Source organism: Pavona decussata, unplaced genomic scaffold (genome assembly GCF_977016875.1).
Source record: "Pavona decussata unplaced genomic scaffold, jaPavDecu1.1 SCAFFOLD_21, whole genome shotgun sequence".
NCBI classification, from domain to species: Eukaryota; Metazoa; Cnidaria; class Anthozoa; order Scleractinia; family Agariciidae; genus Pavona; species Pavona decussata.
In genome coordinates, this window is record NW_028145444.1 from 4,788,384 (window position 1) to 4,810,379 (window position 21,996).

The following is a 21,996-nucleotide window of genomic DNA, read 5'->3' on the forward strand; positions in this document are numbered from 1 at the left end:
GTTCTAGAGTTTTTACATTTTTGAGAAAATTACGAAAAACCGTCGACAACCGGTGAAGCCGAAAAATCACAGCAATGAGGTCAAATTTCATGATCAGATAATCGAACTCGCGTGAAGGCGCATAGCAAATTATGGTTTTTCTTAGTTTATAATTATATTTAGGAGGTATTGCTAAGCTGCTTTGATGATGGTTTAGACTTACAATTGTAATTCCGAATTCCTGGAGAGCAAGCGAAGAGAACCGAAATTTGTAGACTTTGAAAATCAAAAATTCCATACCGTTTTCAAATATCTCAAAACATACTCGGTATTATGTAGAATTCTTTTAAAATTCAATTCTAGCAAGTAAAAGAGCTGTTTGTGAACGTGATATAATTTTTTTCTTGGCAAAAGTTATTTGTGAGGCGAGCGGCCCCATGCAAGTTGACCCAATTTGACCTTTCGAAGGAACTGTAAATGTAAACAATAGACCCAATGCAAAAATGGCTGACATTTTAATATTTTTTTGTTTACATTCAAATTATCCTCACTAGCCTCGTTCTTTAGTTCAAATATCAAAAGAATATTTTACCTTGGACGAGGCTAGCGAGGCCAATTTGAATACAGACAAAAGAATATTAAAATGTCAGCCATTATTGCATTGGGTGTATTCTACTATCCTTAGCTCGCTTTCTGAGCAAACCATTGTAAAACCCTGCCATTTCCCATTAAAACTACCCAGTTAACCTGAGATAATACTTCGGTTACAGCTTACCTTCCAAATGGGTGTTTGAAGGCAAATAATTTTTATATTCTTCGCTAATTTTCCCGTGTCTTGCTGCCGTGCTTAGCCACCGGCCTTTTCATCACTACGGCATTTTCTAAGCGTCACCTCTTTCTGGGTTGTCCAATATTTTTGTAGGACCTGGATCCATGTCTTGCATATAAAGCATCCTCTGGTTATCTACTGAGTTTTGTGTTGAATATTTCTAATGAAAAGAGGCAAGAATGTGAAGGAACTAATTGAACTGAAAAACAGAGGCAGATCGATGTCACGCAATCGTTACATCCAAGTGATCACGTGCCGCAAATACATCCGCGTGGATATTTTTGTCTGGCTCTTGCTCATTTCTTCATTTTCTTCTTTACTAGTATACAATGTTTTCCTTTTGATTTTTTGTAACTTTTTTATTTGTAAGCACAAGCCTATTTCGAAGGAGAGTTCTTTGTGTACAATACTTTGAGTCGGTGTATATGCACGCACCACATTTACTTTTCCCATTTATTTCGAGTGACTGTGCAACAAACTAGAAATCCTATCTATTTTTAGCTCCAAAAGTCAAATGCCTGGGAAGGTCCTTTGCTAATGATTTCCTAAAGCAGAAGAAAGGGAATAGTAATATATATCTGAAAAAGGGCTAGTTACTGGCCGCAAAGCGAGTTTTTGTAATTTGTATTAATTGTATTTACCGATTTGCCCATGGCAGGTGAATACGCAAATAGGTCCCCTTCGTGGCGTATATAACTTTTTTAGGATTATGCTCGACAAGGTACGTTTTGAGAATGATGAATTGTTCTAGAAAGTGACACAGGCACACTCGCAAAAAAGAAATCCGAGTGCTCCTCGGATTTCTTATTTCCGAGTATGCCTGTGTCACTTTCTAGAATAATTTATCATTCTCATTCATTCACCACGCTGGAAATATACCATCATATTTATTTCATATACGACACGTTCGACATTCAAATCCTAGCAGTATGCAGGATGTTTTTCCCGTGAACCTGGTTTAATGGCCTTAGCTCCCACGATTCTCCTGTAGCTCAGTGGTGCAGCATCCGAACTACTAATCGGAAGGTCTTAGGTTCGACTCCTGATAGGAGCACTCGGATTTCTTATTTCCGAGTATGCCTGTGTCACTTTCTAGAATAATTCATCATTCTCATTCATTCACCAGGCTGGAAATATACCGCATCACATTTATTTCAAAAAGGCAGGGCTGTCAACTCTCCGGGATAATCCGGGAGTCTCCAGATTTTGAACCTTATCTCCCGATCTCCAGATTTATGTCTGTAATCTCCAGATTTTGAGCCGTATCTTCTGGTCTCCAGATTTATGTCTGTAATCTCCCAGATAATTGACGAAGTTTTCTATTTGTCGTAGACTCGAATTTGCTGACAAGAATATGTAAAATGTTTAGCGTTGTTTCTGTTAGTGTTTAATGTCCCCCCCCCCCCCCCCCCCCACTGCTCACTGAACCCGTGACTGGGACGCCTCTGTAAGGCTCTTTGTTATTGCTGTCCGGGGAAGTCATATTCTCCATATTTGAAGACGTGTGAGGTTGACAGCCCTGTAAAGGTGCCTTTTGCTGCAGAAGTAGACGCACGCTTTTATATGATTCTCGAAAACTATCCCTTTGGAAACTGAAAATGATTTGCTTTTGGGTTCGCACTGTTTTGAGAGTTGCCATCGAGAGGGATCTGTGGCAAACGGTTTGTTTACCTCTATTAAAAAGGTTCATAGAATTCTCACTTATTGGTCGTTCGCCCGATAAGCGAAGCTACGTAGCACGTGCGAGGCTCCTAACTTTTTCTTAAATTCGGCAAACCTTATTACGCGGACAAACTCCACTAGTTTAAAATCTTTTCAACTTACAAAGATATGTGCAGGAAAATGAGTTTAGGTCTTTTAAAGTGCATTGTATAACCTTGAGCGCTCACTTTGTCAAAAAAAAAATTCCTTTGAAATCAAACATTAATTACAATTCGGCAACAGTAATTAGGACGCATGTGTTTACTTCTGCCGAAATTGAGTCATTTGCTTTTGACCGCTTTGGCTACCAACTAGCCGCTGAAACGAGCAATTTCTCTCCATCTTCCAATTTTTCAACCGATGACGCAGAGAAAATGACTCAATTTCGGCAGAAGTAAACACATGGGTCCTAATTACTCGGAATGCCGAATTGTAAATAATGTTTGATTTCAAATTTTTTTTTTTTTCGACAAAGTGAGCGCTCAAGGTTATACAATACACTTAAAAAGACCTAAACTCATTTTCCTGTACATATCTTTGTAAAGTTGTAAAGATTTTAATCCAGTGGAGTTTGTCCGCTTAGTAAGGTTTGCCGAATTTAAAAAAAAGTTAGGAGCCTCGCACGTTCTAGCTTCGCTTATCGGGCGAGCGATCGAAGATCACAGCTCGAACGCCGTGAGAATCCTATATTTTAGAATCTTTTTTGTAGAGGTAAACAAACCGTTTGGGGTGTCAGTAAAACGCGGGGTCATTTTTTTTTCTTTTTTTTTTTTTCTTTCTTTTTTTTTTTTTTCTTCAACATCACAGGTCATTTGTGGGTCAAAAAAGGATTAAAGCCAATATAAAAAAGTTAAGTCTCTTAAAAAAGTTAAGTCTCTAAAGCTTACTAGCTTAGGATAGGTCATCGGTGACAACACTCGATGCAGTTCCGTATTCTGGCGGACATTAGTTCCGTGAATTGACTACCTTTTATTCTTCTACGAGACAATATATTTCCTTGAACTAACAAATTCTTGAACTAGAATGTGCATGAACTCATGAACACCCCCGCCTTCCATGATCGTGCTCGTTTGTTACAGTCAATCCATGTCACGCGTGACTATTATTTCCGAGAATGAAATAAACTCCTTTGTAAAGCTCGGCATTTGAATGGAATGTAGAACATTTCTCTGGAAATCTTTCCGAAAAAGACAATTCATGAATTTTTCAGCAGCGATGTTTTATGAAAATTATTTGACATCGGATTTCCATACAAACACTGCCAGCCTGTTTGCCTACTCGCCAAAATGGCGTCGAAAACCGTGATAAGGCCTATTTACATGTCAGTTTTGATGTCGGCAATGAGATTTCAGAGTTTCCCTAGTTTATTGACAGTATAAAAGTATGAATTTTTCTTTATATTATAGCACAAGTATTTCAAGAATAACAATTGTCTCTAAAGTATTTTGAATCTTTTTTTGTCAGTCAATGCGTCTTTTTCGGAAAGATTTCCAGAGAAATGTTCTACATGCTATTCAAATGCCGAGCTTTACAAAGGAATTCGAACGCATGTTTATTTCATTCTCGGAAATAAACGAGCACGATTATGGAAGGCGGCGGGGGTGTTCATAGTAAGTTCATGCACATTCTAGTTCACGAATTTGTTAGTTCAAGGAAATATATTGTCTCGTACCTTGTATTTTTTGTCTCATTTCGTTTCTTGGAAGAATAAAAGGTAGTCAATTCACGGAACCAAAGTCCGCCAGAATACGGAACTGTATCGAGTGTTGTCACCGATGACATATCCTAAGCTAGTAAGGTTTAGAGACTTAACTTTTTTTTATGTCTTTAATTCTTATTTGACCCACAAATGACCTGTGATGTTGAAAAAAAAAAAAAAAAAAGAAAGGAAAAAAATAAAGAAAAAAAAAAGAAAAAAAATGACCCCGAACCCGACCCCGACCCCGGCCCCGGCCCCGACCCTGCGTTTTACTGACACCCAACCGTTTGCCACAGATCTATTTGTGTTCGGTAATTATCGGTTTTAAACTTAAAAAAAAGATCTCTCTCGATGGCAACTCTCAAAACAGTTTTACGTGCTCTTTGCTCCTGCGAAAAGAAACATGTCTTGTGCGAACCCAAAAGCGAATTATTTTCAGTTTCCAAAGGGATAGTTTTGGAGAATCATATAAAAGCGTGCGTCTACTTCTGCATCAAAAGGTATCTTGTTGAACATATAACTCCTAAAAAGTTAGATGCGCCACGAAGGGGACCCATTGGCGTGTACACGTGCCATAGGCAAATTGGTAAGTACAATTAATACAAATTACAAAAACTCGCTTTGCGGCCAGTAACTAGCCCTTTTTCAGATATATATTACTATTCCCTTTCTTCTGCTTTAGGAAATCATTAGCAAAGGACCTTCCCAGGAATTTGACTTTTGGAGCTAAAACTAGATAGGATTTCTAGTTTGTTGCACAGTCACTCGAAATAAATGGGAAAAGTAAATGTGTTGCGTGTATATACACCGACTCAAAGTATTGCATACAAAGAACTCTCCTTCGAAATAAGCTTGTGGTTACAAATAAAAAAGTTACGAAAATCAAAAGGAAAACATTGTCTGCTAGTAAAGAAGAAAATGAAGAAATGAGCAAGAGCAAGACAAAAATATCCACGCGGATGTATTTGCGGCACGTGATCACTTGGATGTAAAGATTGCGTGACATTGATCTGTCTCTGTTTTTCAGTTCAATTAGTTCCTTCACTTTCTTGCCTCTTTTCATTAGAAATATTCAATACAAAACTCAGTAGATAACCAGAGGATGCTTTATATGCAAGACATGGATCCAGGTCCTGCAAAAATATTACACAACCCAGAGAAAGGTGACGCTTAGAAAATGCCGTAGTGATGAAAAGGCACGGCAGCAAGACACGGGAAAATTAGCGAAGAACATCAAAATTATTTGCCTTCAAACACCCATTTGGAAGGTAAGCTGTAACCGAAGTATTATCTCAGGTTAACTGGGTAGTTTTGATGGGAAATGGCAGGGTTTTACAATGGTTTGCTCAGAAAGCGAGCTAAGGATAGTAAAATTGTTTACATTTACTGGTTAAACAAGATCTCTTCGAAAGGTCAAATTGGGTCAACTTGCATGGGGCCGCTCGCCTCACAAATAACTTTTGCCAAGAAAAAAATTATATCACGTTCACAAACAGCTCTTTTACTTGCTAGAATTGAATTTTGAAAGAATTCTACATAATACCGAGTATGTTTTGAGATGTTTGAAAACGGTATGGAATTTTTGATTTTCAAAGTCTACAAAATCCGGTTCTCTTCGCTTGCTCTCCAGAAATTCGGAATTACAATTGTAAGTCTAAACTATCATCAAAGCAGCTTAGCAGTACCTCCTGATTAACATTATAAACTAAAAAAACCATAATTTGCTATGCGCCTTCACGCGAGTTCGATTATCTGATCATGAAATTTGACCTCATTCCTGTGATTTTTCGGCTTCACCGGTTGTCGAAGGTTTTTCGTAATTTTCTCAAAAATGTAAAAACTCTAGAACCTAAAACTTATATCACGATTCTTAGTATACCATAGGTTATCTCTGGACAAAATATCAAGGGGTCCATTTTTCCAACCTTGTGCCACATTTTTTCAATCTCACTCGGTCCCTATAGAGAGTCGCTCTTAATTGTTAATGTAATTGTAAAAGCCGCATTATCGTCGCTAGGACCTAGTTTGATTGCGCGTCTATTTCGACTTAAAGTGCCCCTGGGACGAAAATTTCAATTTCCATCTTTTTGCATTTTCGTGTAGAATATGACCTTCTTACTCATGTTTACCAAATTTCAATCCTTTACGGCGATTGGAAGTATTTTTTTTTTTAGCTTTTTATTCAAGATTTCACGGCCGCCATTACTTCGCCTTGTTCCGGAAGTTAAGGCTCAAATTACAGGAAGTGACGTCATTGGCTCAACACGAAAAATTCCACATGGCTAATTTTCATATTTATTGTAGTTCATAAACTGTATTCTGCTGTTGTTAAGTTCGCAACAGCAGAATACAGTTTATGAAGTAGAATCCATATGAAAATTAGCCATGTGAAATTTTTCGTGTTGAGCCAATGACGTCACTTCCTGTAATTTGAGCCTTAACTTCCGGAACAAGGCCAAGTAATGGCGGCCGTGAAATCTTGAATAAAAAGCTAAAAAAAAATACTTCCAATCGCCGTAAAGGATTGAAATTTGGTAACATGAGTAAGAAGGTCATATTCTACACGAAAATGCAAAAAGATGAAAAAAGAAATTTTCGTCCCAGGGGCACTTTAATTAGTAGAGTTTCGTTTTGTTGTATTTCAGTTTGCGGTCGTTTGGTCGTTTAGCTGGTCGTTTTAGTTGGTCGATTTGGCATTTTGGTCGTTCTCTACTATCTGTCGTTTCTCGCTAGAATAAATTACCGTTAACCGTCAACTTTGATCTCCGTGGTTCTTGACTTTTGAGTTTAAAGACCCGTAAAGTAGTCCCTAAATGCTTCGCCGCGACACGACTTGAAATCTTGAATTTTGGATCATTAAACTTTCCTGTCAGTCCAACAAGCACCACAGCAATACACAAACATTCATTGAATGCGCATGCTGTAGTTCACTTATACTGTCATCTAAGAAAAAGGGTAACTCGAAAAAATACTTTGTAGCAATAAATCTGTCACCTTTATATTACTAATACTTAAAGTCAAGAATTGAAAAATTAAGTGCTAAAACATGAGTGGCCTTCAACAATTGTCAAAAATGCAATTATGAATATATATTGAATAATGATAGTTATACACAAAACCTTAACCTTTTGCCATTTAGTTAAACTAAATGACACTTGCAAAATTGGTCTCGGGAACCCCTGACGTTTTTAAAGCAACAAAAATTCATACTCACCGCAGTAACGAAACCAACACCCAGACGGTTTTTGCAGCTCGTAGACGTAAAAAGCTCCGCAGTTTTTCACTCTGATGTTGTTCTTCCAGTTACAACAGCTGCTTGACCAGTGATAACAAACTTGGCGAGTCACTATACCTTCCGCCACAGTAGGATGATTTCCATTGAGCCATCCTGGAGCATGCGTACCACAGCGATTCTTCGGTGGGCATGAGGTTGGCATCTTGTCACCAGCACCAGCAGTGAAGCGATACCAGCCTGGGTTTAGATCATTCTTGTCACACTTTAGTGGACTTTGAGCGGTGTTTCCCACAAGACGACTTGGCGAATTGAGAACCTTGTAACCGCTGCATGGGTCAGATGCTATAATGGAACAGTGTTCAGTGTAAGAGAAGTAATAAAAAATGCTACAAGGTTAATAAATGTAAAGAAACTACACAGAATGACCAAGATGAAACGTCTGCTTTTAAAAGAAGGTAGACGAATGATCATGAAAATGAAACTGTCATACATTAGAAGGAAAGTGTTTGTGCTGTGGTCTGCCTCATACCTGGCGTGGATCTTGGTGGTGACAAGGTGGCTGGTACTATAACAAAGAGAAAACCATGTAAGTTATATATTGTGAGGGTATTTCTAGGATACAAAACCTCAAGTCTTTCATGTCATCACTTGAGTTTTAAGAATGAGCTAGATCTTTCTTCTCGTTGCTCACTTGTCTTTCTCCTCTATTCTGCGCCGTAGCCTTAGTAAATCTTTGACCAGTTAAATAGATAGTCACTGGACAAGAACCAAAAGCTATTGAGCTTAACCAGCTCTTTAAAGATGGAACCGTCTCTGAACTACAAATGGTCCAGAGGCATTAATCCACCCATCACTACATCAGAGATACAACTATTACTCACCTGCATTGTTACCGCAGTATCGCAAGGAACACGCAGGAGGCTTTTGTAACTCGTACACGTAATAAACACCGCAGTTTCGAATCTTAATGTTGTTTTTCCACCTACAGCAGTTGTTGGACCAGTGATAGCAAACTCGACGTGTCACTACACCTTCCAGAAGCCTTGGGTGTTTGCCGTTAAGCCAACCTGGAGCATGAGTACCGCAGCGTCTCATGGGAACACATTTCTCTGGAATCTGGTCACCACTGGCCCCACTCATTCGATACCAGCCTGGTGACACGATGTTATCGCATTTGACATTGCTTTGATCTGAGTTACTCTGTGCACGGTCAGCTTGATTAAGTGCCTTATAGGTCTTACATTCACTTGCCTCTCCTACAAAGACACAGAATCGAAAGTGCTTGATATTAGAGATCAATCACTTTAATATCAGTACAATCAATTTTAGATAATTATCGTGTGTTAAGAAATTCAGGGCACTGAAGCTGGGACAGTTTTCGTTGGAGTCGTTGGAGAGATCTACCAATAAGGTTTGTTGATGTATTAAGAGATTACTCTTAACCTGGACTTAGCTATTGTCCTAAGCAAATGTTAAGGACACTAACCAGTTCCCGTTTATTTGATTGGCCTTCTTGATCAGACCATAGTTACTTGTCCCTAGTTGCAATGTTTATTCGCATTGTTATCGGTTTGATTGGTCTTGTAATCGGACCTTTTAGCGTCCCCACGCGTATATAAAAGCGGGTGTAGCGTCTCTTTTTGCCAGAGAGTCACCTACGATAGCCTATTGAAGTTTTGGTTTGCGTTTTCTTGAATCCTTGGCACAAGTGGGACCGATATGTAAGTAATCTTTTATTTTTTGTTAAGTCAGTTTTCAGTCTGGGCGAATGTACGCAAACGGATTATTGTACAATCAACCACAAGAGGGATTAATCGCTTCATAGTCGCCAAAGGCGTCAATTGGATGGAAACACGTTTATCAGCAGTGAACGCCCACTACGTTTTAGGTTAGAGAGCGCTAGGCTCAAAATCAGTTCCTAATATTATTTTAATGTACGACTGTTGATTGAAACTCGATTAGTTTGAAGATACTTTTATGCTATTTAATTGTTAATGTAATTGTGAAAGCCGCATTATCGTCGCTAGGACCTAGTTTGATTGCGCGTCTATTTCGACTTAATTAGTAGAGTTTCGTTTTGTTGTATTTCAGTTTGCGGTCGTTTGGTCGTTTAGCTGGTCGTTTTAGTTGGTCGATTTGGCATTTTGGTCGTTCTCTACTATTGGTCGTTTCTCGCTAGAATAAATTACCGTTAACCGTCAACTTTGGTTCTCCGTGGTTCTTGACTTTTGAGTTTTAAGACCCGTAAAATAGTCCCTAAATGCTTCGCCGCGACACGACTTGAAATCTTGAATTTTGGATCATTAAACTTTCCTGTCAGTCCAACAAGCACCACAGCAATACACAAACATTCATTGAATGCGCATGCTGTAGTTCACTTATGCTGTCATCTAAGAAAAAGGGTAACTCGAAAAAATACTTTGTAGCAATAAATCTGTCACCTTTATATTACTAATACTTAAAGTCAAGAATTGAAAAATTAAGTGCTAAAACATGAGTGGCCTTCAACAATTGTCAAAAATGCAATTATGAATATATATTGAATAATGATAATTATACACAAAACCTTAACCTTTTGCCATTTAGTTAAACTAAATGACACTTGCAAAATTGGTCTCGGGAACCCCTGACGTTTTTAAAGCAACAAAAATTCATACTCACCGCAGTAACGAAACCAACACCCAGACGGTTTTTGCAGCTCGTAGACGTAAAAAGCTCCGCAGTTTTTCACTCTGATGTTGTTCTTCCAGTTACAACAGCTGCTTGACCAGTGATAACAAACTTGGCGAGTCACTATACCTTCCGCCACAGTAGGATGATTTCCATTGAGCCATCCTGGAGCATGCGTACCACAGCGATTCTTCGGTGGGCATGAGGTTGGCATCTTGTCACCAGCACCAGCAGTGAAGCGATACCAGCCTGGGTTGAGATCATTCTTGTCACACTTTAGTGGACTTTGAGCGGTGTTTCCCACAAGACGACTTGGCGAATTGAGAACCTTGTAACCGCTGCATGGGTCAGATGCTATAATGGAACAGTGTTCAGTGTAAGAGAAGTAATAAAAAATGCTACAAGGTTAATAAATGTAAAGAAACTACACAGAATGACCAAGATGAAACGTCTGCTTTTAAAAGAAGGTAGACGAATGATCATGAAAATGAAACTGTCATACATTAGAAGGAAAGTGTTTGTGCTGTGGTCTGCCTCATACCTGGCGTGGATCTTAGTGGTGACAAGGTGGCTGGTACTATAACAAAGAGAAAACCATGTAAGTTATATATTGTGAGGGTATTTCTAGGATACAAAACCTCAAGTCTTTCATGTCATCACTTGAGTTTTAAGAATGAGCTAGATCTTTCTTCTCGTTGCTCACTTGTCTTTCTCCTCTATTCTGCGCCGTAGCCTTAGTAAATCTTTGACCAGTTAAATAGATAGTCACTGGACAAGAACCAAAAGCTATTGAGCTTAACCAGCTCTTTAAAGATGGAACCGTCTCTGAACTACAAATGGTCCAGAGGCATTAATCCACCCATCACTACATCAGAGATACAACTATTACTCACCTGTATTGTTACCGCAGTATCGCAAGGAACACGCAGGAGGCTTTTGTAACTCGTACACGTAATAAACACCGCAGTTTCGAATCTTAATGTTGTTTTTCCACCTACAGCAGTTGTTGGACCAGTGATAGCAAACTCGACGTGTCACTACACCTTCCAGAAGCCTTGGGTGTTTGCCGTTAAGCCAACCTGGAGCATGAGTACCGCAGCGTCTCATGGGAACACATTTCTCTGGAATCTGGTCACCACTCGCCCCACTCATTCGATACCAGCCTGGTGACACGATGTTATCGCATTTGACATTGCTTTGATCTGAGTTACTCTGTGCACGGTCAGCTTGATTAAGTGCCTTATAGGTCTTACATTCACTTGCCTCTCCTACAAAGACACAGAATCGAAAGTGCTTGATATTAGAGATCAATCACTTTAATATCAGTACAATCAATTTTAGATAATTATCGTGTGTTAAGAAATTCAGGGCACTGAAGCTGGGACAGTTTTCGTTGGAGTCGTTGGAGAGATCTACCAATAAGGTTTGTTGATGTATTAAGAGATTACTCTTAACCTGGACTTAGCTATTGTCCTAAGCAAATGTTAAGGACACTAACCAGTTCCCGTTTATTTGATTGGCCTTCTTGATCAGACCATAGTTACTTGTCCCTAGTTGCAATGTTTATTCGCATTGTTATCGGTTTGATTGGTCTTGTAATCGGACCTTTTAGCGTCCCCACGCGTATATAAAAGCGGGTGTAGCGTCTCTTTTTGCCAGAGAGTCACCTACGATAGCCTATTGAAGTTTTGGTTTGCGTTTTCTTGAATCCTTGGCACAAGTGGGACCGATATGTAAGTAATCTTTTATTTTTTGTTAAGTCAGTTTTCAGTCTGGGCGAATGTACGCAAACGGATTATTGTACAATCAATCACAAGAGGGATTAATCGCTTCATAGTCGCCAAAGGCGTCAATTGGATGGAAACACGTTTATCAGCAGTGAACGCCCACTACGTGTTAGGTTAGAGAGCGCTAGGCTCAAAATCAGTTCCTAATATTATTTTAATGTACGACTGTTGATTGAAACTCGATTAGTTTGAAGATACTTTTATGCTATTTAATTGTTAATGTAATTGTGAAAGCCGCATTATCGTCGCTAGGACCTAGTTTGATTGCGCGTCTATTTCGACTTAATTAGTAGAGTTTCGTTTTGTTGTATTTCAGTTTGCGGTCGTTTGGTCGTTTAGCTGGTCGTTTTAGTTGGTCGATTTGGCATTTTGGTCGTTCTCTACTATTGGTCGTTTCTCGCTAGAATAAATTACCGTTAACCGTCAACTTTGGTTCTCCGTGGTTCTTGACTTTTGAGTTTTAAGACCCGTAAAATAGTCCCTAAATGCTTCGCCGCGACACGACTTGAAATCTTGAATTTTGGATCATTAAACTTTCCTGTCAGTCCAACAAGCACCACAGCAATACACAAACATTCATTGAATGCGCATGCTGTAGTTCACTTATGCTGTCATCTAAGAAAAAGGGTAACTCGAAAAAATACTTTGTAGCAATAAATCTGTCACCTTTATATTACTAATACTTAAAGTCAAGAATTGAAAAATTAAGTGCTAAAACATGAGTGGCCTTCAACAATTGTCAAAAATGCAATTATGAATATATATTGAATAATGATAATTATACACAAAACCTTAACCTTTTGCCATTTAGTTAAACTAAATGACACTTGCAAAATTGGTCTCGGGAACCCCTGACGTTTTTAAAGCAACAAAAATTCATACTCACCGCAGTAACGAAACCAACACCCAGACGGTTTTTGCAGCTCGTAGACGTAAAAAGCTCCGCAGTTTTTCACTCTGATGTTGTTCTTCCAGTTACAACAGCTGCTTGACCAGTGATAACAAACTTGGCGAGTCACTATACCTTCCGCCACAGTAGGATGATTTCCATTGAGCCATCCTGGAGCATGCGTACCACAGCGATTCTTCGGTGGGCATGAGGTTGGCATCTTGTCACCAGCACCAGCAGTGAAGCGATACCAGCCTGGGTTGAGATCATTCTTGTCACACTTTAGTGGACTTTGAGCGGTGTTTCCCACAAGACGACTTGGCGAATTGAGAACCTTGTAACCGCTGCATGGGTCAGATGCTATAATGGAACAGTGTTCAGTGTAAGAGAAGTAATAAAAAATGCTAGAAGGTTAATAAATGTAAAGAAACTACACAGAATGACCAAGATGAAACGTCTGCTTTTAAAAGAAGGTAGACGAATGATCATGAAAATGAAACTGTCATACATTAGAAGGAAAGTGTTTGTGCTGTGGTCTGCCTCATACCTGGCGTGGATCTTGGTGGTGACAAGGTGGCTGGTACTATAACAAAGAGAAAACCATGTAAGTTATATATTGTGAGGGTATTTCTAGGATACAAAACCTCAAGTCTTTCATGTCATCACTTGAGTTTTAAGAATGAGCTAGATCTTTCTTCTCGTTGCTCACTTGTCTTTCTCCTCTATTCTGCGCCGTAGCCTTAGTAAATCTTTGACCAGTTAAATAGATAGTCACTGGACAAGAACCAAAAGCTATTGAGCTTAACCAGCTCTTTAAAGATGGAACCGTCTCTGAACTACAAATGGTCCAGAGGCATTAATCCACCCATCACTACATCAGAGATACAACTATTACTCACCTGCATTGTTACCGCAGTATCGCAAGGAACACGCAGGAGGCTTTTGTAACTCGTACACGTAATAAACACCGCAGTTTCGAATCTTAATGTTGTTTTTCCACCTACAGCAGTTGTTGGACCAGTGATAGCAAACTCGACGTGTCACTACACCTTCCAGAAGCCTTGGGTGTTTGCCGTTAAGCCAACCTGGAGCATGAGTACCGCAGCGTCTCATGGGAACACATTTCTCTGGAATCTGGTCACCACTGGCCCCACTCATTCGATACCAGCCTGGTGACACGATGTTATCGCATTTGACATTGCTTTGATCTGAGTTACTCTGTGCACGGTCAGCTTGATTAAGTGCCTTATAGGTCTTACATTCACTTGCCTCTCCTACAAAGACACAGAATCGAAAGTGCTTGATATTAGAGATCAATCACTTTAATATCAGTACAATCAATTTTAGATAGTTATCGTGTGTTAAGAAATTCAGGGCACTGAAGCTGGGACAGTTTTCGTTGGAGTCGTTGGAGAGATCTACCAATAAGGTTTGTTGATGTATTAAGAGATTACTCTTAACCTGGACTTAGCTATTGTCCTAAGCAAATGTTAAGGACACTAACCAGTTCCCGTTTATTTGATTGGCCTTCTTGATCAGACCATAGTTACTTGTCCCTAGTTGCAATGTTTATTCGCATTGTTATCGGTTTGATTGGTCTTGTAATCGGACCTTTTAGCGTCCCCACGCGTATATAAAAGCGGGTGTAGCGTCTCTTTTTGCCAGAGAGTCACCTACGATAGCCTATTGAAGTTTTGGTTTGCGTTTTCTTGAATCCTTGGCACAAGTGGGACCGATATGTAAGTAATCTTTTATTTTTTGTTAAGTCAGTTTTCAGTCTGGGCGAATGTACGCAAACGGATTATTGTACAATCAACCACAAGAGGGATTAATCGCTTCATAGTCGCCAAAGGCGTCAATTGGATGGAAACACGTTTATCAGCAGTGAACGCCCACTACGTTTTAGGTTAGAGAGCGCTAGGCTCAAAATCAGTTCCTAATATTATTTTAATGTACGACTGTTGATTGAAACTCGATTAGTTTGAAGATACTTTTATGCTATTTAATTGTTAATGTAATTGTAAAAGCCGCATTATCGTCGCTAGGACCTAGTTTGATTGCGCGTCTATTTCGACTTAACTAGTAGAGTTTCGTTTTGTTGTATTTCAGTTTGCGGTCGTTTGGTCGTTTAGCTGGTCGTTTTAGTTGGTCGATTTGGCATTTTGGTCGTTCTCTACTATTGGTCGTTTCTCGCTAGAATAAATTACCGTTAACCGTCAACTTTGGTTCTCCGTGGTTCTTGACTTTTGAGTTTTAAGACCCGTAAAATAGTCCCTAAATGCTTCGCCGCGACACGACTTGAAATCTTGAATTTTGGATCATTAAACTTTCCTGTCAGTCCAACAAGCACCACAGCAATACACAAACATTCATTGAATGCGCATGCTGTAGTTCACTTATGCTGTCATCTAAGAAAAAGGGTAACTCGAAAAAATACTTTGTAGCAATAAATCTGTCACCTTTATATTACTAATACTTAAAGTCAAGAATTGAAAAATTAAGTGCTAAAACATGAGTGGCCTTCAACAATTGTCAAAAATGCAATTATGAATATATATTGAATAATGATAATTATACACAAAACCTTAACCTTTTGCCATTTAGTTAAACTAAATGACACTTGCAAAATTGGTCTCGGGAACCCCTGACGTTTTTAAAGCAACAAAAATTCATACTCACCGCAGTAACGAAACCAACACCCAGACGGTTTTTGCAGCTCGTAGACGTAAAAAGCTCCGCAGTTTTTCACTCTGATGTTGTTCTTCCAGTTACAACAGCTGCTTGACCAGTGATAACAAACTTGGCGAGTCACTATACCTTCCGCCACAGTAGGATGATTTCCATTGAGCCATCCTGGAGCATGCGTACCACAGCGATTCTTCGGTGGGCATGAGGTTGGCATCTTGTCACCAGCACCAGCAGTGAAGCGATACCAGCCTGGGTTGAGATCATTCTTGTCACACTTTAGTGGACTTTGAGCGGTGTTTCCCACAAGACGACTTGGCGAATTGAGAACCTTGTAACCGCTGCATGGGTCAGATGCTATAATGGAACAGTGTTCAGTGTAAGAGAAGTAATAAAAAATGCTACAAGGTTAATAAATGTAAAGAAACTACACAGAATGACCAAGATGAAACGTCTGCTTTTAAAAGAAGGTAGACGAATGATCATGAAAATGAAACTGTCATACATTAGAAGGAAAGTGTTTGTGCTGTGGTCTGCCTCATACCTGGCGTGGATCTTGGTGGTGACAAGGTGGCTGGTACTATAACAAAGAGAAAACCATGTAAGTTATATATTGTGAGGGTATTTCTAGGATACAAGACCTCAAGTCTTTCATGTCATCACTTGAGTTTTAAGAATGAGCTAGATCTTTCTTCTCGTTGCTCACTTGTCTTTCTCCTCTATTCTGCGCCGTAGCCTTAGTAAATCTTTGACCAGTTAAATAGATAGTCACTGGACAAGAACCAAAAGCTATTGAGCTTAACCAGCTCTTTAAAGATGGAACCGTCTCTGAACTACAAATGGTCCAGAGGCATTAATCCACCCATCACTACATCAGAGATACAACTATTACTCACCTGCATTGTTACCGCAGTATCGCAAGGAACACGGAGGAGGCTTTTGTAACTCGTACACGTAATAAACACCGCAGTTTCGAATCTTAATGTTGTTTTTCCACCTACAGCAGTTGCTGGACCAGTGATAGCAAACTCGACGTGTCACTACACCTTCCAGAAGCCTTGGGTGTTTGCCGTTAAGCCAACCTGGAGCATGAGTACCGCAGCGTCTCATGGGAACACATTTCTCTGGAATCTGGTCACCACTGGCCCCACTCATTCGATACCAGCCTGGTGACACGATGTTATCGCATTTGACATTGCTTTGACCTGAGTTACTCTGTGCACGGTCAGCTTGATTAAGTGCCTTATAGGTCTTACATTCACTTGCCTCTCCTACAAAGACACAGAATCGAAAGTGCTTGATATTAGAGATCAATCACTTTAATATCAGTACAATCAATTTTAGATAATTATCGTGTGTTAAGAAATTCAGGGCACTGAAGCTGGGACAGTTTTCGTTGGAGTCGTTGGAGAGATCTACCAATAAGGTTTGTTGATGTATTAAGAGATTACTCTTAACCTGGACTTAGCTATTGTCCTAAGCAAATGTTAAGGACACTAACCAGTTCCCGTTTATTTGATTGGCCTTCTTGATCAGACCATAGTTACTTGTCCCTAGTTGCAATGTTTATTCGCATTGTTATCGGTTTGATTGGTCTTGTAATCGGACCTTTTAGCGTCCCCACGCGTATATAAAAGCGGGTGTAGCGTCTCTTTTTGCCAGAGAGTCACCTACGATAGCCTATTGAAGTTTTGGTTTGCGTTTTCTTGAATCCTTGGCACAAGTGGGACCGATATGTAAGTAATCTTTTATTTTTTGTTAAGTCAGTTTTCAGTCTGGGCGAATGTACGCAAGCGGATTATTGTACAACCAACCACAAGAGGGATTAATCGCTTCATAGTCGCCAAAGGCGTCAATTGGATGGAAACACGTTTATCAGCAGTGAACGCCCACTACGTTTTAGGTTAGAGAGCGCTAGGCTCAAAATCAGTTCCTAATATTATTTTAATGTACGACTGTTGATTGAAACTCGATTAGTTTGAAGATACTTTTATGCTATTTAATTGTTAATGTAATTGTGAAAGCCGCATTATCGTCGCTAGGACCTAGTTTGATTGCGCGTCTATTTCGACTTAATTAGTAGAGTTTCGTTTTGTTGTATTTCAGTTTGCGGTCGTTTGGTCGTTTAGCTGGTCGTTTTAGTTGGTCGATTTGGCATTTTGGTCGTTCTCTACTATTGGTCGTTTCTCGCTAGAATAAATTACCGTTAACCGTCAACTTTGGTTCTCCGTGGTTCTTGACTTTTGAGTTTAAAGACCCGTAAAATAGTCCCTAAATGCTTCGCCGCGACACGACTTGAAATCTTGAATTTTGGATCATTAAACTTTCCTGTCAGTCCAACAAGCACCACAGCAATACACAAACATTCATTGAATGCGCATGCTGTAGTTCACTTATGCTGTCATCTAAGAAAAAGGGTAACTCGAAAAAATACTTTGTAGCAATAAATCTGTCACCTTTATATTACTAATACTTAAAGTCAAGAATTGAAAAATTAAGTGCTAAAACATGAGTGGCCTTCAACAATTGTCAAAAATGCAATTATGAATATATATTGAATAATGATAATTATACACAAAACCTTAACCTTTTGCCATTTAGTTAAACTAAATGACACTTGCAAAATTGGTCTCGGGAACCCCTGACGTTTTAAAAGCAACAAAAATTCATACTCACCGCAGTAACGAAACCAACACCCAGACGGTTTTTGCAGCTCGTAGACGTAAAAAGCTCCGCAGTTTTTCACTCTGATGTTGTTCTTCCAGTTACAACAGCTGCTTGACCAGTGATAACAAACTTGGCGAGTCACTATACCTTCCGCCACAGTAGGATGATTTCCATTGAGCCATCCTGGAGCATGCGTACCACAGCGATTCTTCGGTGGGCATGAGGTTGGCATCTTGTCACCAGCACCAGCAGTGAAGCGATACCAGCCTGGGTTGAGATCATTCTTGTCACACTTTAGTGGACTTTGAGCGGTGTTTCCCACAAGACGACTTGGCGAATTGAGAACCTTGTAACCGCTGCATGGGTCAGATGCTATAATGGAACAGTGTTCAGTGTAAGAGAAGTAATAAAAAATGCTACAAGGTTAATAAATGTAAAGAAACTACACAGAATGACCAAGATGAAACGTCTGCTTTTAAAAGAAGGTAGACGAATGATCATGAAAATGAAACTGTCATACATTAGAAGGAAAGTGTTTGTGCTGTGGTCTGCCTCATACCTGGCGTGGATCTTGGTGGTGACAAGGTGGCTGGTACTATAACAAAGAGAAAACCATGTAAGTTATATATTGTGAGGGTATTTCTAGGATACAAAACCTCAAGTCTTTCATGTCATCACTTGAGTTTTAAGAATGAGCTAGATCTTTCTTCTCGTTGCTCACTTGTCTTTCTCCTCTATTCTGCGCCGTAGCCTTAGTAAATCTTTGACCAGTTAAATAGATAGTCACTGGACAAGAACCAAAAGCTATTGAGCTTAACCAGCTCTTTAAAGATGGAACCGTCTCTGAACTACAAATGGTCCAGAGGCATTAATCCACCCATCACTACATCAGAGATACAACTATTACTCACCTGCATTGTTACCGCAGTATCGCAAGGAACACGCAGGAGGCTTTTGTAACTCGTACACGTAATAAACACCGCAGTTTCGAATCTTAATGTTGTTTTTCCACCTACAGCAGTTGTTGGACCAGTGATAGCAAACTCGACGTGTCACTACACCTTCCAGAAGCCTTGGGTGTTTGCCGTTAAGCCAACCTGGAGCATGAGTACCGCAGCGTCTCATGGGAACACATTTCTCTGGAATCTGGTCACCACTGGCCCCACTCATTCGATACCAGCCTGGTGACACGATGTTATCGCATTTGACATTGCTTTGATCTGAGTTACTCTGTGCACGGTCAGCTTGATTAAGTGCCTTATAGGTCTTACATTCACTTGCCTCTCCTACAAAGACACAGAATCGAAAGTGCTTGATATTAGAGATCAATCACTTTAATATCAGTACAATCAATTTTAGATAATTATCGTGTGTTAAGAAATTCAGGGCACTGAAGCTGGGACAGTTTTCGTTGGAGTCGTTGGAGAGATCTACCAATAAGGTTTGTTGATGTATTAAGAGATTACTCTTAACCTGGACCTAGCTATTGTCCTAAGCAAATGTTAAGGACACTAACCAGTTCCCGTTTATTTGATTGGCCTTCTTGATCAGACCATAGTTACTTGTCCCTAGTTGCAATGTTTATTCGTATTCTTATCGGTTTGATTGGTCTTGTAATCGGACCTTTTAGCGTCCCCACGCGTATATAAAAGCGGGTGTAGCGTCTCTTTTTGCCAGAGAGTCACCTACGATAGCCTATTGAAGTTTTGGTTTGCGTTTTCTTGAATCCTTGGCACAAGTGGGACCGATATGTAAGTAATCTTTTATTTTTTGTTAAGTCAGTTTTCAGTCTGGGCGAATGTACGCAAACGGATTATTGTACAATCAACCACAAGAGGGATTAATCGCTTCATAGTCGCCAAAGGCGTCAATTGGATGGAAACACGTTTATCAGCAGTGAACGCCCACTACGTTTTAGGTTAGAGAGCGCTAGGCTCAAAATCAGTTCCTAATATTATTTTAATGTACGACTGTTGATTGAAACTCGATTAGTTTGAAGATACTTTTATGCTATTTAATTGTTAATGTAATTGTGAAAGCCGCATTATCGTCGCTAGGACCTAGTTTGATTGCGCGTCTATTTCGACTTAATTAGTAGAGTTTCGTTTTGTTGTATTTCAGTTTGCGGTCGTTTGGTCGTTTAGCTGGTCGTTTTAGTTGGTCGATTTGGCATTTTGGTCGTTCTCTACTATTGGTCGTTTCTCGCTAGAATAAATTACCGTTAACCGTCAACTTTGGTTCTCCGTGGTTCTTGACTTTTGAGTTTAAAGACCCGTAAAATAGTCCCTAAATGCTTCGCCGCGACACGACTTGAAATCTTGAATTTTGGATCATTAAACTTTCCTGTCAGTCTAACAAGCACCACAGCAATACACAAACATTCATTGAATGCGCATGCTGTAGTTCACTTATGCTGTCATCTAAGAAAAAGGGTAACTCGAAAAAATACTTTGTAGCAATAAATCTGTCACCTTTATATTACTAATACTTAAAGTCAAGAATTGAAAAATTAAGTGCTAAAACATGAGTGGCCTTCAACAATTGTCAAAAATGCAATTATGAATATATATTGAATAATGATAATTATACACAAAACCTTAACCTTTTGCCATTTAGTTAAACTAAATGACACTTGCAAAATTGGTCTCGGGAACCCCTGACGTTTTTAAAGCAACAAAAATTCATACTCACCGCAGTAACGAAACCAACACCCAGACGGTTTTTGCAGCTCGTAGACGTAAAAAGCTCCGCAGTTTTTCACTCTGATGTTGTTCTTCCAGTTACAACAGCTGCTTGACCAGTGATAACAAACTTGGCGAGTCACTATACCTTCCGCCACAGTAGGATGATTTCCATTGAGCCATCCTGGAGCATGCGTACCACAGCGATTCTTCGGTGGGCATGAGGTTGGCATCTTGTCACCAGCACCAGCAGTGAAGCGATACCAGCCTGGGTTGAGATCATTCTTGTCACACTTTAGTGGACTTTGAGCGGTGTTTCCCACAAGACGACTTGGCGAATTGAGAACCTTGTAACCGCTGCATGGGTCAGATGCTATAATGGAACAGTGTTCAGTGTAAGAGAAGTAATAAAAAATGCTAGAAGGTTAATAAATGTAAAGAAACTACACAGAATGACCAAGATGAAACGTCTGCTTTTAAAAGAAGGTAGACGAATGATCATGAAAATGAAACTGTCATACATTAGAAGGAAAGTGTTTGTGCTGTGGTCTGCCTCATACCTGGCGTGGATCTTGGTGGTGACAAGGTGGCTGGTACTATAACAAAGAGAAAACCATGTAAGTTATATATTGTGAGGGTATTTCTAGGATACAAAACCTCAAGTCTTTCATGTCATCACTTGAGTTTTAAGAATGAGCTAGATCTATCTTCTCGTTGCTCACTTGTCTTTCTCCTCTATTCTGCGCCGTAGCCTTAGTAAATCTTTGACCAGTTAAATAGATAGTCACTGGACAAGAACCAAAAGAGTAGTTAGATATTTGGGTGTATCAGCCCACTTTTCAAAAAATGATAAAAAATCCCATACAAATCCTTATAAATCCAATATTTTTTCTAAACCCCATAAACCACACATTATCTCACCCCAATAACTACATAAAATACTATTTCAACAATGACTCCTGCAACGGAGACGTCAAAAACCTAAAAACGTAAATCCTCGGTTTTTCAAAACTCCTGCAACGGAGACGCTAAATTTTTATCCTCGGTTTCTCAAAAACCTAAAAACATAAATCCTCGGTTTTCCAAAACTCCTGCAACGGAGACGCTAAATTTAGGTTTTTCATAAATGACACCAACTCACAAACAATCATCGATTAAATCCAACCAACTCATC

General features: G+C 39.5%; 1 protein-coding gene across 1 annotated transcript in view; it reads right to left on the reverse strand.

The window, feature by feature from the left end:
- LOC146486365 (uncharacterized) overlaps positions 1 to 21,493 on the reverse strand; it is a 34,949-nt gene extending 13,456 nt beyond the window's left edge. The window contains exons 1-18 of the mRNA XM_085097099.1: positions 21,475 to 21,493; positions 21,383 to 21,418; positions 20,833 to 21,195; positions 19,053 to 19,427; positions 18,701 to 18,736; positions 18,151 to 18,513; positions 16,371 to 16,745; positions 16,019 to 16,054; positions 15,469 to 15,831; positions 13,689 to 14,063; positions 13,337 to 13,372; positions 12,787 to 13,149; positions 11,007 to 11,381; positions 10,655 to 10,690; positions 10,105 to 10,467; positions 8,325 to 8,699; positions 7,973 to 8,008; positions 7,423 to 7,785 (exon numbers count right to left, since the gene is read on the reverse strand). Coding sequence (XP_084953225.1) covers positions 7,423 to 7,785; positions 7,973 to 8,008; positions 8,325 to 8,699; positions 10,105 to 10,467; positions 10,655 to 10,690; positions 11,007 to 11,381; positions 12,787 to 13,149; positions 13,337 to 13,372; positions 13,689 to 14,063; positions 15,469 to 15,831; positions 16,019 to 16,054; positions 16,371 to 16,745; positions 18,151 to 18,513; positions 18,701 to 18,736; positions 19,053 to 19,427; positions 20,833 to 21,195; positions 21,383 to 21,418; positions 21,475 to 21,493 — 4,288 coding nt within the window. The remainder of the gene's footprint in view (positions 1 to 7,422; positions 7,786 to 7,972; positions 8,009 to 8,324; positions 8,700 to 10,104; positions 10,468 to 10,654; positions 10,691 to 11,006; positions 11,382 to 12,786; positions 13,150 to 13,336; positions 13,373 to 13,688; positions 14,064 to 15,468; positions 15,832 to 16,018; positions 16,055 to 16,370; positions 16,746 to 18,150; positions 18,514 to 18,700; positions 18,737 to 19,052; positions 19,428 to 20,832; positions 21,196 to 21,382; positions 21,419 to 21,474) is intronic.
- Positions 21,494 to 21,996: the final 503 nt, after the last annotated feature.